Raw genomic sequence first — 13388 nt, 5'->3', positions numbered from 1 at the left:
TTCAAATGGACTACCACATACGGATGCATAAAGACACAGTTTAGAATGTTGATTCACTCATTTTGTTTTCTATGTAATCACTTGTTGAAATCTCTAGAAAGATAAATATTTAGGAACGGAAGGAGTATTATTTTGTCCTGGATTGCATACGGGAAACTCTCGGTCATGTTGTTGAGCAATCAATAAAGCTGACGTTCTCTCGCTGTAAAAATGGGAAAAACTCCCGACAAAAGTATCACACGAACTCGTATCGAGAAGTAACTGAACACTCCTTCGTCTTTGTGTAACTGATCCTCTCTCTCCGTCTCACGCCCCCGCGCCCGAAGTTCCCCCAATGCCGCCGCCACCGCCGCCGCCGACCTCGCTCTCGCCATCCTACCCCACGCCTGCAACCGCATCATCCCCAACCCCGCGCCAGATCGCCGCCCTCGTGCTTAACTACCCGTCGTCCAACCTCACCACCGCATCGGCCCGCTCCCTCTCGGCGTCCCTCCTCGCCGTCGCCCCGGCCCTCCCGACGCCCGTGGCCAACCGCGTCCTCAAGCTCCTCTGGCACCACGCGCCGCGCGCGCTCCTCTTCTTCCACTCGCTCCTCCACCTCCCCGCCCGCGCGCACGCCGTCTCCCCCTGCACCATCGACCTCGCACTCGACCTCTCCGCGCGCCTCCGCCACCCCCGCCAGCTCACCAACTCCATCCTCGCGCTCTTCCCGCGCCTCCGCCTGCCCTTCACCCCGCGCACTTTCCCCATCCTCTTCGAGCGCTTCGCGGCGTCGCAGCGCCGGCCCGACATCGCCGTCCGCCTCTTCCTCTCGCTCCACCGCTCCCACCGCGTCGTGCAGGATCTCCCCCTCTTCAACTCCCTCCTCGACGCGCTCGGGAAGTCGCGCCATGCCAGCAAGGCCGCCTCCCTCGTCCGCGCTCTCGAGCGGCGCTTCCCCCCGGACGTTGTCACGTACAACACCCTCGCTGACGGATGGTGCCGCGTCAAGGACACGTCCCGCGCGCTCGACTTGCTGCGGCAGATGGCCGAGTCCGGCATCACGCCCACGAAGACAACCTATAATATCATCCTCAAAGGCTTCTTCCGTGCTGGGCAGATACAGCACGCATGGAACTTCTTCCTCCAAATGAAGAAGAGGGGGGCCAAGGACGAGAGCTGTAAGCCGGACATCATATCGTACACTACCATCATTCATGGGCTGGGTGTTGCTGGGCAGCTAGACAAAGCTCGCAAACTGTTCGATGAAATGTCTAAAGAAGGTTGCACGCCGTCAGTGGCAACTTACAATGCGCTTATCCAGGTGATATGTAAGAAGGGAAATGTGGAGGATGCAGTCACAGTGTTTGATGATATGGTTCGACAGGATTACGTCCCAAATGTGGTCACCTATACCGTCTTGATTCGAGGTCTCTGCCATGCTGGGAAAATTGACCGGGCTATGAAGCTCATGGAGAGAATGAAAGATGAAGGCTGTGAGCCAGTCGTTCAGACATACAATGTTCTAATAAGATATTCATTTGAGGAAGGGGAGATCGAGAAGGCCTTGTGTTTGTTTGAGAGGATGAGTAAAGGAGAGGACTGCCTGCCTAACCAAGATACATACAATATCATAATAAGTGCAATGTTTGTGCGCAAGAGGGCTGAGGACATGGCAACGGCGGCGAGGATGGTAATGGAGATGGTGGAGAGAGGCTACTTACCTAGAAGGTTCATGCTCAACCGTGTTCTGAATGGGTTGATGTTGACAGGGAATCAGCAAATTTCTAGAGATCTGTTGAGAATGCAAGAGAAATATAGACGCCTGCGACGAGAAATAAGATTGTGATTGCCATTTGAGTTCTACAATGGCATAAGGATACAATGTTTTGCGCATCTTGAGGCTTGGGTACAGAAGTATGGTGCAACCCTCGTGCCTAGCAGTTCATACTTGATACTCCTGTGGTGGTGTTATGATCAGTCTGATGTTTCAGGGACACTTGATTATTGGTATGTGTTCTGAACATGTCCATGGAGTTTGCTCTGTTGTCTGTGCATATCTGATTAGCAGTTTTAAGTAGTTTTGTTTTGAGCTTGTGTTTTAACTCTTTTGTTAACTGCATGTTCTATTTGTAATTGCGAAGGATCAAACTGCAAAGGTATGCCGATCACTATCCATTGTCTTGTTGTAATGTGGTATATAGTTACTAGGATCTGCAGTAGTAGTATGCTGCAAGTGTTTCTCTAGAAGTAAGGTAAGGTCTGCTCATGCTTTACGCTACTAATCAATGATACTCTTAGATGCCAAACACATCACGAAGCTATGAGACTCTTAGTCACCAGATTGTGCATGGAGGGAGACTGTATTAATAACCCAAATACTCGCAACAAGAAACAAAGCTAGTGGTGACTTTTAGTTGTATTGTGTCAGAGGCAACTTTTGAGTTGTGCTTGAAATTTCTCATTGTTAAAAAGAGTTTGTGGTATGCTGTGTGGAATCTGTACTGTTGGTTTTTGGTAAATGTTATGGGTTGAATATGGATGGCGCAAACACAAATAATAAGTATTTTTTTTATTTCTTCTTTACAGGTTTTGCGGGTGCTGGATATCTAGCAAAGCAGTGTTGTCTTTATTAACCTGACTGTGTGAGCGAACATACTGCCAGACGCCAAGAAGGTAGGTTCTCTGTTGTTCAAGATAAACATACTTATTTTGGTGTTTTCTCCATAGTTCTAGTGTCGGGCTTTCACATATATGTGTGCTGATTCATTCTAGCTGTCGCGAGCAATAAATTCCTTTCTAGAGCTAGTTTGATGGCTAGTCTCATGTAGTTGTGTGTACTACTATTCTGGCTGTAAGAAGTGACAAGCAGTATTGATTTGTGACTCTTATCGTATTCTTTAGACTAAGTCAGAAGCAAACATATCATGGGCAGATAAACGTTGATGTTCGTATCAACTATCAAGAGAGGGTACATGACCTTTGGTCCGTCCTCCAACATAACATTTCCACATGAGTGCAATGCCTGCAATATACACAAGCCTTATAAAAGATGACATACATTCATTTTCTGGTTTACTAGCAGTATCGGGAGATTTGATACACGGAATTTATGGAAAGAATATACTGAAATCTTCTTTGATTTCCTTCCGATGGGCGATCTTAGTTTACCACCAATGTATTTAGCAGGAGTCCCTGAACTCTTGTTTGCCATTCTTCTCTCGCGCCCATTGGTAGCTTGGTACACATTTTCTATTAAATTCTCTTTCCTGCCTTTTTGTGCATCCAAAACCTTCGCTTCCAGACATTGTGAGAAACCTACAATGCAAAGACTCTTGGACCCTTGCATGACGAGTAGATTGAACTATGCATGTGTTAAAAGAACTAGCGAGCGACTCAGGCTCACCTGCTTTTAGCTCGGATCATGAAAGTAGAGAGCCAGAGCTGAGCAACCTTTTCAACTCTGTACATTAAAGAGCCAAGTTCGAGCAGCCTTTGAATTTTCATTAGCTTGCTAAGGGTCAATTTATACTAGAAAAATACCAGTCCGCAAATAATATTATTACAGTTGACAACCTAATAACTATGCAAGGCTTTGTTGGACCATGTCCATGCCGAAAGGCCGTACCTGACTTATGTGCATATTTATTTGACTCTGGAATTTGTACAAGGTTGGTCTACAAATTGTTGGCCATGGGTTGTCTGATAATTTCCAGTGGTTTTGCTGGTTCTTAGTCGCATGAGGTTTTCTTATATCTAAGTCGATTTCTGAAAAGTGCAATTTCTGTTTAGTGCAAAGTGCAACTTGCACCTTTTTAGAGAAGATTTTTGAATAAAAGTGCAATTAATATTATTTCTGAACTGAAGCTGTACTTTTCATAATCGACTTAGACGTAAGAGTCTCAGTTTACTTATTTATAAATGGATCAGAGCATCTCTAGATCCTTTAAAACGCGGTAATGCAAATTTCGTTTAAGGGATCCCGTAAATGGTTTTGCAGTACCGCGGAAGACACGACAGAGCAGATCCTGTATACAATACTATGTAATTGAAACTTGGACTTCGCACCACCATAGTTCACCGGAGTTCATCACACATTCAAACACACGAACTTAAAAACATAGTAGATAAACCTAATCTAAACTACTCTAGGGCTTGACATTGGGATAGTAGTCGGCCGCGGAGTTGGAGAGAGTACACGAGCTGGTACTCCTCTTTGGCCGCCTCGAGCCGCGCGGCGGCACCTTCTTCCGGCCACGACCGACTTGCTTGGTGGTCGGCCTAAGGATGTCCCCGATCTCGTAGAACTTCCTCCACGCCCTCCGGCTGCTGCTGCGGGAGAGGGCGTTGAGCTCCCTCGCCTGCTTGGAGCGCCATTCCTCGACCGGGGGGCGGATGGAGCTGCCGGCCTCATCGTCGTGGTGGGCCCGCTTGTGCGGCGGTGAGCCGCCACGGCCACCATGCCCGCGACCTCCGCTCGACATGGATCTACTCGGAAATGGCCTCTGCGCGCTAGAAACGGTCGCCAAAGAGGGTGGATTTGTCGCCGGAGCAGGCGGCGTGGGGGGGGGGGGTTGCGGCGGAGGCGGGCACGGGATATGCTGGATAGGAACCCTAAATCGGCCGGGATCCGGTATATCTTTTACGGGCCGTACTTTATTTACCAGATCTGCTCGGGCGAAATTTTACCTTTTCCTGTAAATCGGCCGGAATTATAAGGGCCGGCGAGCTTATACAGGATCTGCTAGAGATGCTCTCAAATCTCTAGAATGTATGCTGTAGCACAAATAGTATTCATACTCATTGTGTACATTTACGACATCTTTGCTGCCTACATCGATTCCTTAACCAAGCTTGGGTTGGGATACACCGATTCCCCACCCTGGTCGGCTTAGGCCCTTTAGGTTGTCTGCATCAAATTGTCTCTGATCACCTCTTTTCGTGGGTGGTGAGTCTACCTATGAAGTGATACTCCAATTTATCCAAGTCTCTAGCTCCACTTTCTCAAGAAAATCAGCAGAAAGCCTAAATTGTCTGTCATACGGCATCACGGCATCACAAATTGAACTAAGCTATACATGTGACTGTTAAGCAATAAGCTTCATGCACTAGCCAACGCAACCAAAAGTCCGAATTGATGGAATGGGCTAGGCAATCCACATATACATTTCAATACCCCCTCTCACGTGTGATGCGGAAAGCCAACACGTAGACACAAAGGGGGCAACATCAATTTTTAGATAAATTGCGAAAGCCAGGACTTGAACTCAAGACCTTAGCTCTGATACATTGGGACAGAAAATATACTAAACTTCCCTTCACTCACCAATTGTCCAGAGCTTGCACAATATTCATCCAATACCTGTCTCAATGAGGTTGCATTATTCATATCTGCTTTCATAAGGATTAAGGAATCAACAGAGAATAATACATGAGAGACTAATGGTGCATTTCTGCACACCCGAACACCTTCAATGCCATGAACCTCCTCTTTATGAGCCAAAGCACTAGATAAACCCTTTGCACACATAAGAAATAAATATGGTGATAAGGGGTCCCCTTGTCGGAGCCCCCTTTAGGGTTAAATCCTTCTGTTTCTCGATCATTATACTTCACTTTGTATTTTACAGAAGTAACACCAGTCATTAAAAGCTCCACAAACTCAGTTTGAAAACCCAATTTTTCCATCATCCTCTCCAAGAATTTCCATTCCATGGTCATAAGCTTTATGCACATCAAACTTTACAACACAATACCCCTCTTTGCCTTTCCTTTTATTTTTATTGTATGAATGCATTCATAGGCTAATAAGATATTATCCGTAATAAGTCGGCTTGCAACAAAAGCACTTTGAACCGGTGAAATAATTTTATCAAGGCAAAGTTTAAGACGAGAAGCTACCATTTTAGATATCACCTTATACAACACATTACAAAGACTTATTCGCATGTATTGGGTAATTCTTCCCGGGTTCTCCACCTTTGGAAAGGACGATGACCATGTTATTCCATCCTTCTGGAATAGCTTTGTTATTGATAGCATTCAGAACTTCAGAAATTAGAACATCACCCAAGATCAAGTCAACATTTCTTAAAGAAGATAGCATGTAACCCGTCCATACCCGGAGCTTTCATATCACCAATGGAGAAGGTTTCTTCTTTACCTCTCTTGGAGTATATGGTTTCACTAAGCTTTGTTCATTTGTACCGTCATCCTCGGCTTAACCTTTTCAATCGAACTTGGGTCCGGTTCATCTATCTCTGTAGAGAAAATACCTGCAAAACAATCATTTTTTTCGCGGATACGCAAAGCTTGACGGCTGCCGTCGCATCCCTTCCTGCAAAATAATCATATACGAGGGGATTTAGATATGTAGTACCCTCCCACCATACGACTTGATCATCTTGTAACTTGTTTATACGGTTCTTTAGTCTACGAGCTGAAGCAAACTTTTGGAAATATGACGTATTCTTGTCAATTTATCCGGCTTCTTTGGGCCCAATGAATCTCCTCTATCTACAGCAATTGTTCCAGCTCATCCGCAAGTTCTCTCTGCCTAGTAACGTTTTCCTGAGATAGCACATCTCTAACACTTCCTCTAGTTCTCTATGCACTTTCTTATTTTTCTTTGATGATTTTTCAGAACCGTCTTGTCCCACCAATGGAGTTGTTCATGAACACATGCTAGTCTGCCTGCCAGCCCAGTGTTCTGAACATCCGGCCGTGAGGGATGCCAAGTTTCTTCGACCACGTCTCGGAATATCTGCTCCCTTAGCAGTGTGCCTCAAACCGGAGAACCGACTGCCCAACGATTCCTAGGCCACTTCCTCATGCAAGCACATAAGTATTGGTCTATGATCCGATTTGTTATAAAGTGTTCCAGAATAGCGCTAGGGAACATCAGATTCCATCTATCATTTATCAGAACTCGATCTAATCTCTCTTTGATCAAAGCTCTATGCCACCTAAATTTGTCCCCCGATAAAACCATGGTCAGATAAGTTACTGTCTTCTCTGGAAGCCATCCACGACACACCATTCAAGGTGTCAACAAGTATTATGGTGTGTATTCACAAAGGAACCGATGGCCAAGTGACATGGCACTCCAAGAGCTCATAAGTTTTGCTTCGTATTGCTCTATTTGTTGGTCAAATGATTATTTTGCTCTGTTATGCAACTTGTTGATCATGTCAATGTATTCCTTTGCTAGTCTGGTTGGATGTTCGCGTTGTACCACAAGAAAGAGGGCAAGCCACTGAAGATGCTCAATTGTTGGTGCAAGTCTGATCCTGGATTTATCTTTCACAACATAATACTTTATCTCTATTGTTTCGGCAGCATTACTCGACTTGTTGTTGTGAGCATAGAATACTGCGGGCTGGTTGTCACAATACATCTTTAGTGGTTTGTCAATACAATCTACCACTTTCAAGTCAGGTATAAATTTCTTTAACCATATCGCCTGCCCCGTGGCCTCATAACATGCTATAAATTCTGCATACATCATGGACGATGCAACTATTGACTGTTTGGAGCTTTTCCACGAAATAGCCCCTCCAGCGAGAGTGAACATGTATCTTGACGTGGATTTTCTATCATCTTTGTCTACCGCAAAATCTGCGTCTGAATACCCTCTTATCTCTAGGGAATCAGATCTCCTGTATGTTAGCATGTGGTCCTTCATGCCTCGCGCATAATGCAATGCTTTCTTTACCATCTTCCAGTGCTCTGTGCCTGGATTCTCTTGATATCTACCGAGTAGCCCGGTGATAAAAGCTAAGTCAGGGCGAGTGCACACGTGTGCATACTGTAAACTTCAAACAGCCGAAGCATATGGTACTGCTTTCATTTGATCGATCTTGTACTGGTTCTTGAGACATTGGAATTTTCCAAATTTGTCGCCCTTGACTATAGGAGCAGGTGTGGCTTTACTCGTATGCATATTATACTTTTTAAGAACCTTTTCTAAATATGCCTTCTGCGATAGTCCTAAAACTTTATTTTTCCTATCTCGGTGAATTTCTATGCCCAAAACATATGATGCTTCACCAAGATCTCTTATATCAAATTTTGAGGACAAGAACTTCTTTGTTTCTCGTAGCAGACTAACATCACTGCTAGCAAGCAAGATATCATCCACACACAAGATTAGGAAAATATATTTCCCTTTTTAAACTTTGCATAAACGCAATTATCCTCAACATTCTCTTTAAATCCAAATCTTTTAATTGTTTCATTAAACTTTAGATACCACTGTCTAGAGGCTTGCCTTAATCCATAAATGGATTTCTTCAGGCGGCATCCCATATCTTCCTTGCCTTCCATGATAAAACCCTTTGGTTGTTTCATGTAAACATTTTCTTTTAAATCCCCGTTTAGAAATGTCGTCTTTACATCCATTTGATGTAGCTCTAAATCAAAATGTGCAACTAATGCCGTTATGATTCTGAAGGATCCTTACATGAAACTGGGGAGAATGTCTCATTGTAATCTACCTCTTCTCTTTGTGTAAATCCTTTTGCCACAAGTCGTGCTTTATACTTTTCTACATTCCCGTTAGAGTCATACTTAGTTTTGTAGACCCATTTATAGCCTACTGTTTTGGCTCCTTTAGGAATATTCTCTAAGTCCCAAACATCTTTGGAACCCATCGATTTCATCTCGTCTTCCATTGCCTCCAGCCACTTCGATGAGTGAGGGTTTCTCATGGCTTCTTCATATGAAGTGGGATCACCTTCCATATGAACCATTTTTGTGTTATAAACTTTTTAATCAGTAGAAATAGTTGATCTTTTAGACCTTCTAAGGCCCTCATTCGCTGGCACATTATGTGCCTCAACTTCCTGCTCATCTTCTAAAAATGGCTGCTGCGCCTCCCCCTCATGCTCAACAACGGGTTTAGTCGGCTCCTGACGGCCAGGTTGCGAATCTTCTCCCATAGTTTTCATGGATGGAGTTACAACAGGTACTTGCACCGCAACCTCAGGTATAACAGGTAGTGAGAAAAATGGCTCGTGAATCATCGGATTAGGTGCATGCACCCTCTTCTCCTCAAGATCAATTTTTCGAGCAACCATGCTCCCCCTCATCACTTCGTCCTCTAAGAAGACCGCATGTCTTGTTTCTACAAACTTTGTGTATCTCTTTGGATAGTAGAAACGAAAACCTTTTGATCTATCAGGATAGCCAATGAAGTGGCGACTGACTGTTTTGGGATCTAACTTTGCAATATTTGGATTAAACACTTTGGCCTCAGTTGGGCTCCCCTACACCCTTAAGTGTTGTAGGGAGGGCACTCTTCCTGTCCACAACTCGTCTGGTGTTTGGGCACCGACTTGCTTGGTACTCTATTGAGAATGTGTATGGCGGTTTTAAGCAACTCCATCCATAATCCCAATGGCAAGGTGGAGTAACTCATCATGCTGCGCACCATATCCATAAGTGTACGGTTATGCCTTTCAGCTACTCCATTTTGCTGAGGCTCGCCCCACATTGAATACTGGGCCACTATGCCAGTCTCCTGTAAGAACCTTGCAAAGGGTCTAGGGACTTGGCCATATGGAGTGTGCCGACCGTAGTACTCCCCCCACGGTCAGATCTTACTATCTTTATTCTTTTTCATGCTGATTTTCAACTTCAGCTTTGACTATCTTAAATTTATCCAACGCTTCAGATCTTTCTTTGATTGGATAAATATAATCATATCGGGAGTAATCATCTGTGAATGTTATGAACGAGTCATAGCCATCCACACTTTTCACAGGAAATGGTCCACAAGTGTCAGTGTGAATGATTTCTAGTGTTCCCGTGCTACGGTTTGCACCCTTTTTTATTTGTTTTACATACTTTCCTTTAATGCAATCTATGCATTGGTCTAAGTCTGAGAACTCTAATGCATGAAGAATTTTATTTTTAACTAGTCTTTATATTCTCCCCTTCGAAATATGGCCCAAGCAACAGTGCCATAATTTCGATGAGTCACGAGTTCTGTTTCTTTTCTTTTGTTCTTTATCCGACACAGAAACATGCTCATTCACATTACACACAGAATGCACTTTTTCACGTAGTGATAATAAATAAAGTTCATTGTGAAGGAAAGCAATACCCACATGAGTATTATTAAACCATATGGCACACTTGCTATGTCCAAAATGACATTCATAATGATCTTTATCCAAAGATGAAACACTAACCAAGTTTGAATCTGTAAGCAGAAGCTTGAATCCATCAGCTAACTCCAGGGAGATGTCGCTGACAGCTTCAACTTCTGCTTGAACTCCATTTGCAACTTCAATGCATCTTTCGCTTCTTTGCGTAGTCCGCGTCGAATGGAATCCCTGTAATGAATTTACAAAGGATGAACAGTTGCTCCCGAGTCAATCCATCAAGTAGATTTCGAAAACTGTGTATACAAGGATTCATTTACAAAGGAAACAATGTTGTTACCTCTCTTTGCCATTATTGACTTTAGCCAAACAAGGCAATCTTTTTTGTAGTGCCCAGTCTACTTACAATGGAGACATGTGTCTTTGTCCACTTGAAAAGACTTTTGCTGATGCTGATATTGCGTGGGAGCTTTGTGGCTTTGAAGGGGAACCTGTGCTACTTTGATTGTAATTCTTTTTCTTATTATCCTTCACATAGTTCATAGAACCACTATGTGAGGTCCTAAGTCTTTCCTCTTCTTGCACATACATGGCTATAGTCTTTTCAATGTCCCATTTTTCAGGCGACATGTTGTACTTGACAACAAAAGTGTCAAACTCTTTTGGCAGTGAAGCCATAACTAGGTGAATAAGGAGTGCAGGTTTGAGGTCCAAATCCAAATCCATGGGTTTAAGCTTAGCTGCCATGTTGCTCATCCTGAGGATGTGCTCTCTTATGTCATGTCCAACGCTTATGTACTTTTCTGTCACCAGCTGCTTTAGCAACTGGGTAGCATATATCTTTGAAGAACCAGTGAACTGGCTCTTTATCTTTGCAAGAAACTCCCCTACGGAAGTACACTATGCAATTGAGCCCACAATGGCGTTCTCAATTGTGTTCTTTATGAAAGCCATGCACTTTTTATTGGCGGTGAGCCACTTTTGGTTGTCGATGAAATATGACATCTCCACTGGAGCATGATCCCTCTTCTTTTTGTTCCAAGCAGCATCTCCATTGGCAGTGAACTGGCTCTGTTGGTTTGACTGGCTGTGGAGTGTCCACAACCCAGTCCACCTCAGCACAAATGAAAGCCAAGTCGACCTTCTTTCTCCATTCAGTGTAGTTGTCACCTCTGAGGGTTGGAGCATCCTTGATGGAGCTCATCAAGTGAGATCATAACAACATTGCATGCATTAATCCAACGTTGGTCAAAACTAAAACATACAACTGTTTGTGCAGTTGAAACTATATGACTGTTGGGCAGAAGATAGAAATAAATGCACATATAACAATAATATTTTTTTTGAAACGAGGCAAAAGACTTGCCATTTTCATTGATTGAGAAGAAGAGAATTGTCCGGTTAATTGACGGAAAACCGGGCTAAAACCGATACAACACTGCCCACATGACATGGGCACCACCGGCCAACCTGGCCACCGACATGGAACAAAAGCCACGACGACACATGCCAACAGATGGCCACACGCGCAAGCAACTGACAGCTCCGACTTTGATGATGAGCAACGCAAGGGAAATATGCAGGTCTTGCGCCGACCGTGCCCCCGCAAACGACCACCGAATGCCTGTCATCGTCACCACCTGGACTCGCTCCAACGCAGCTCCGACTTCAAAGCAACCAGCAACCACGGAAGAGCACCTCGGACACGCCGGGAAGAACCGACTACCGAAGACCATGCCGTGACCCAAGCTTCGATTGACGCAATCATCGTTGCCAAACAGAAATCAGCGCCCCACCTCAGCAAACCACGCGGCGAAGATGCCGCCCTCGACGGCGAAGATGCCGTCATCCACCAGTCTCACAGTCGTAGCCTGCTCCGAGACGATGCCCCCAAGGAGGAGAAAGACGCGAAGACGCCTCCATCGCCCGATCCAGCGGATCTGAGGTTTCCCTCCGGAGCCAAAGCCGTGGGGAGGAGCAAGAGCACCTCCACGACGACACTTCCAAGAAAGACCGCGGCACCCGCGGGCGCCGCCGTCGCCGGCTCCGATGAAGACCTGAGCAAGGATTTCTCCTGGAGTTGTGCCGACCACCAGCCGCCACCGCCCACCGCCCACCAACCACCACCCCTGCTGAGAGCAACCTCACTCCAGCCGCAGGATCCCTTGATCCACCGCGACCAGACACGCACCACCTCCTCGGCCGTAGCCGCCGCCCACCACCGCAGCACCACCGCGACCACCACCACCGCAGCACCCATGCCACATCACGAGAGGAAGCAAGAAGATCTGAGACACGCCGATCCAGATTGAAGCCACTCTCTCGAAGCAGAAGAACAGAGGAGGAGCAGGGGCACCCGCAGCACACCACGTGCTCCAGAGAAGCCGCCTGCCACGCCATGCGGGTCGCCGCGCCCAGCCTGCATGAGCCGCCACCACACCCAGCCGTCGATCCACGCCCCACGCGCGCATCCAGCGTCGAGCGCCGCCGCGACCAACGCGCGCAGCCACAGCCGTGCGTTGCCGCGCACGCAGTCCACTCCCAGGCCGTGTCGATAGCCCGGGCCGAGGCCGCCGCCTCAGCACCCCACAGCTCGAAGCCGTGCCCAAGCGCACGCGCGCCGCCGCCCACGGACAGCCGGAGCCGCGCTAGTCACCAGCCCGCGCCTGAGCCGCGCCTGCGTGCCCGACCTAGCCCGTCGCGCCAGATGCGCCCTCGCGCCTCGCAGAGAGATGCCCCGCCGCCACCCTCCCTGGAGCCAGACCGGGTTTCGCCGGCGGTCTCCTCAGGCGGCGGCGAGGTGAGGGGGTGGAGGGAGGAGGGAAGGTGGCGGCGCCGGCGGGGTTCCCCCCGTGTCGCCAGAGAGAGGCGACGCGGGGGTGGGGATAAGTTGATAGAAAGACGTATAAGTAGTGGATATATAACAATAATAAATCATGATTATGTTATTAACAACGTTGGTCATAAAATAACAGAATCATAATTGTTTCAATTATCACTTTAACATGCTCTTAAAAATTAACTCTCACTTTAGTTCTGTTTACCTTTTAAAATAACACTTTTATTTATTTGCAGTGGAAAACATGAATAAAATTCATGAACTTTATACTTTATAGACGCATTTCCCTTACTTTTCTATTTTCTAAACAGAATTTTCGTTGGATAATTTTGAATAGAAAAGAAAATCTTTATGAAATTTGCCCAAAAAATGGACAAATAAAAAAACAAATAAAACATGCTTCTGAACAAAGGGTGACAGAGAAATCAAAAGGAAGCGGCAATGTAGGTGTGCGAGTCCTTTCC

At 45.9% G+C, this 13388-nt stretch overlaps 1 protein-coding gene across 3 annotated transcripts; it reads left to right on the top strand.

The window, feature by feature from the left end:
• The first annotated feature begins 250 nt into the window (after positions 1-250).
• Positions 251-11848, top strand: LOC123145097 (pentatricopeptide repeat-containing protein At1g74900, mitochondrial). Of its 3 annotated transcripts, none has more exons than XM_044564416.1 (3): positions 251-1989; positions 2569-2655; positions 7190-11848. In XM_044564416.1, exon 1 carries the CDS (start codon positions 335-337, stop codon positions 1826-1828), a length of 1494 nt encoding a protein of 497 aa, XP_044420351.1. In that variant the 5' UTR covers positions 251-334; the 3' UTR covers positions 1829-1989; positions 2569-2655; positions 7190-11848. The 3 variants fall into 3 exon arrangements, with proteins under 3 accessions (XP_044420351.1, XP_044420348.1, XP_044420349.1); XM_044564413.1 differs by lacking the exon at positions 7190-11848 and adding an exon at positions 6623-7183; XM_044564414.1 differs by lacking the exon at positions 7190-11848 and having other exon boundaries at positions 2569-2902.
• Positions 11849-13388: the final 1540 nt, after the last annotated feature.

Source organism: Triticum aestivum, chromosome 6D, assembly GCF_018294505.1.
Source record: "Triticum aestivum cultivar Chinese Spring chromosome 6D, IWGSC CS RefSeq v2.1, whole genome shotgun sequence".
Taxonomy (NCBI): Eukaryota; Viridiplantae; Streptophyta; class Magnoliopsida; order Poales; family Poaceae; genus Triticum; species Triticum aestivum.
This window is presented reverse-complemented; position numbering and strand designations above follow the sequence as displayed.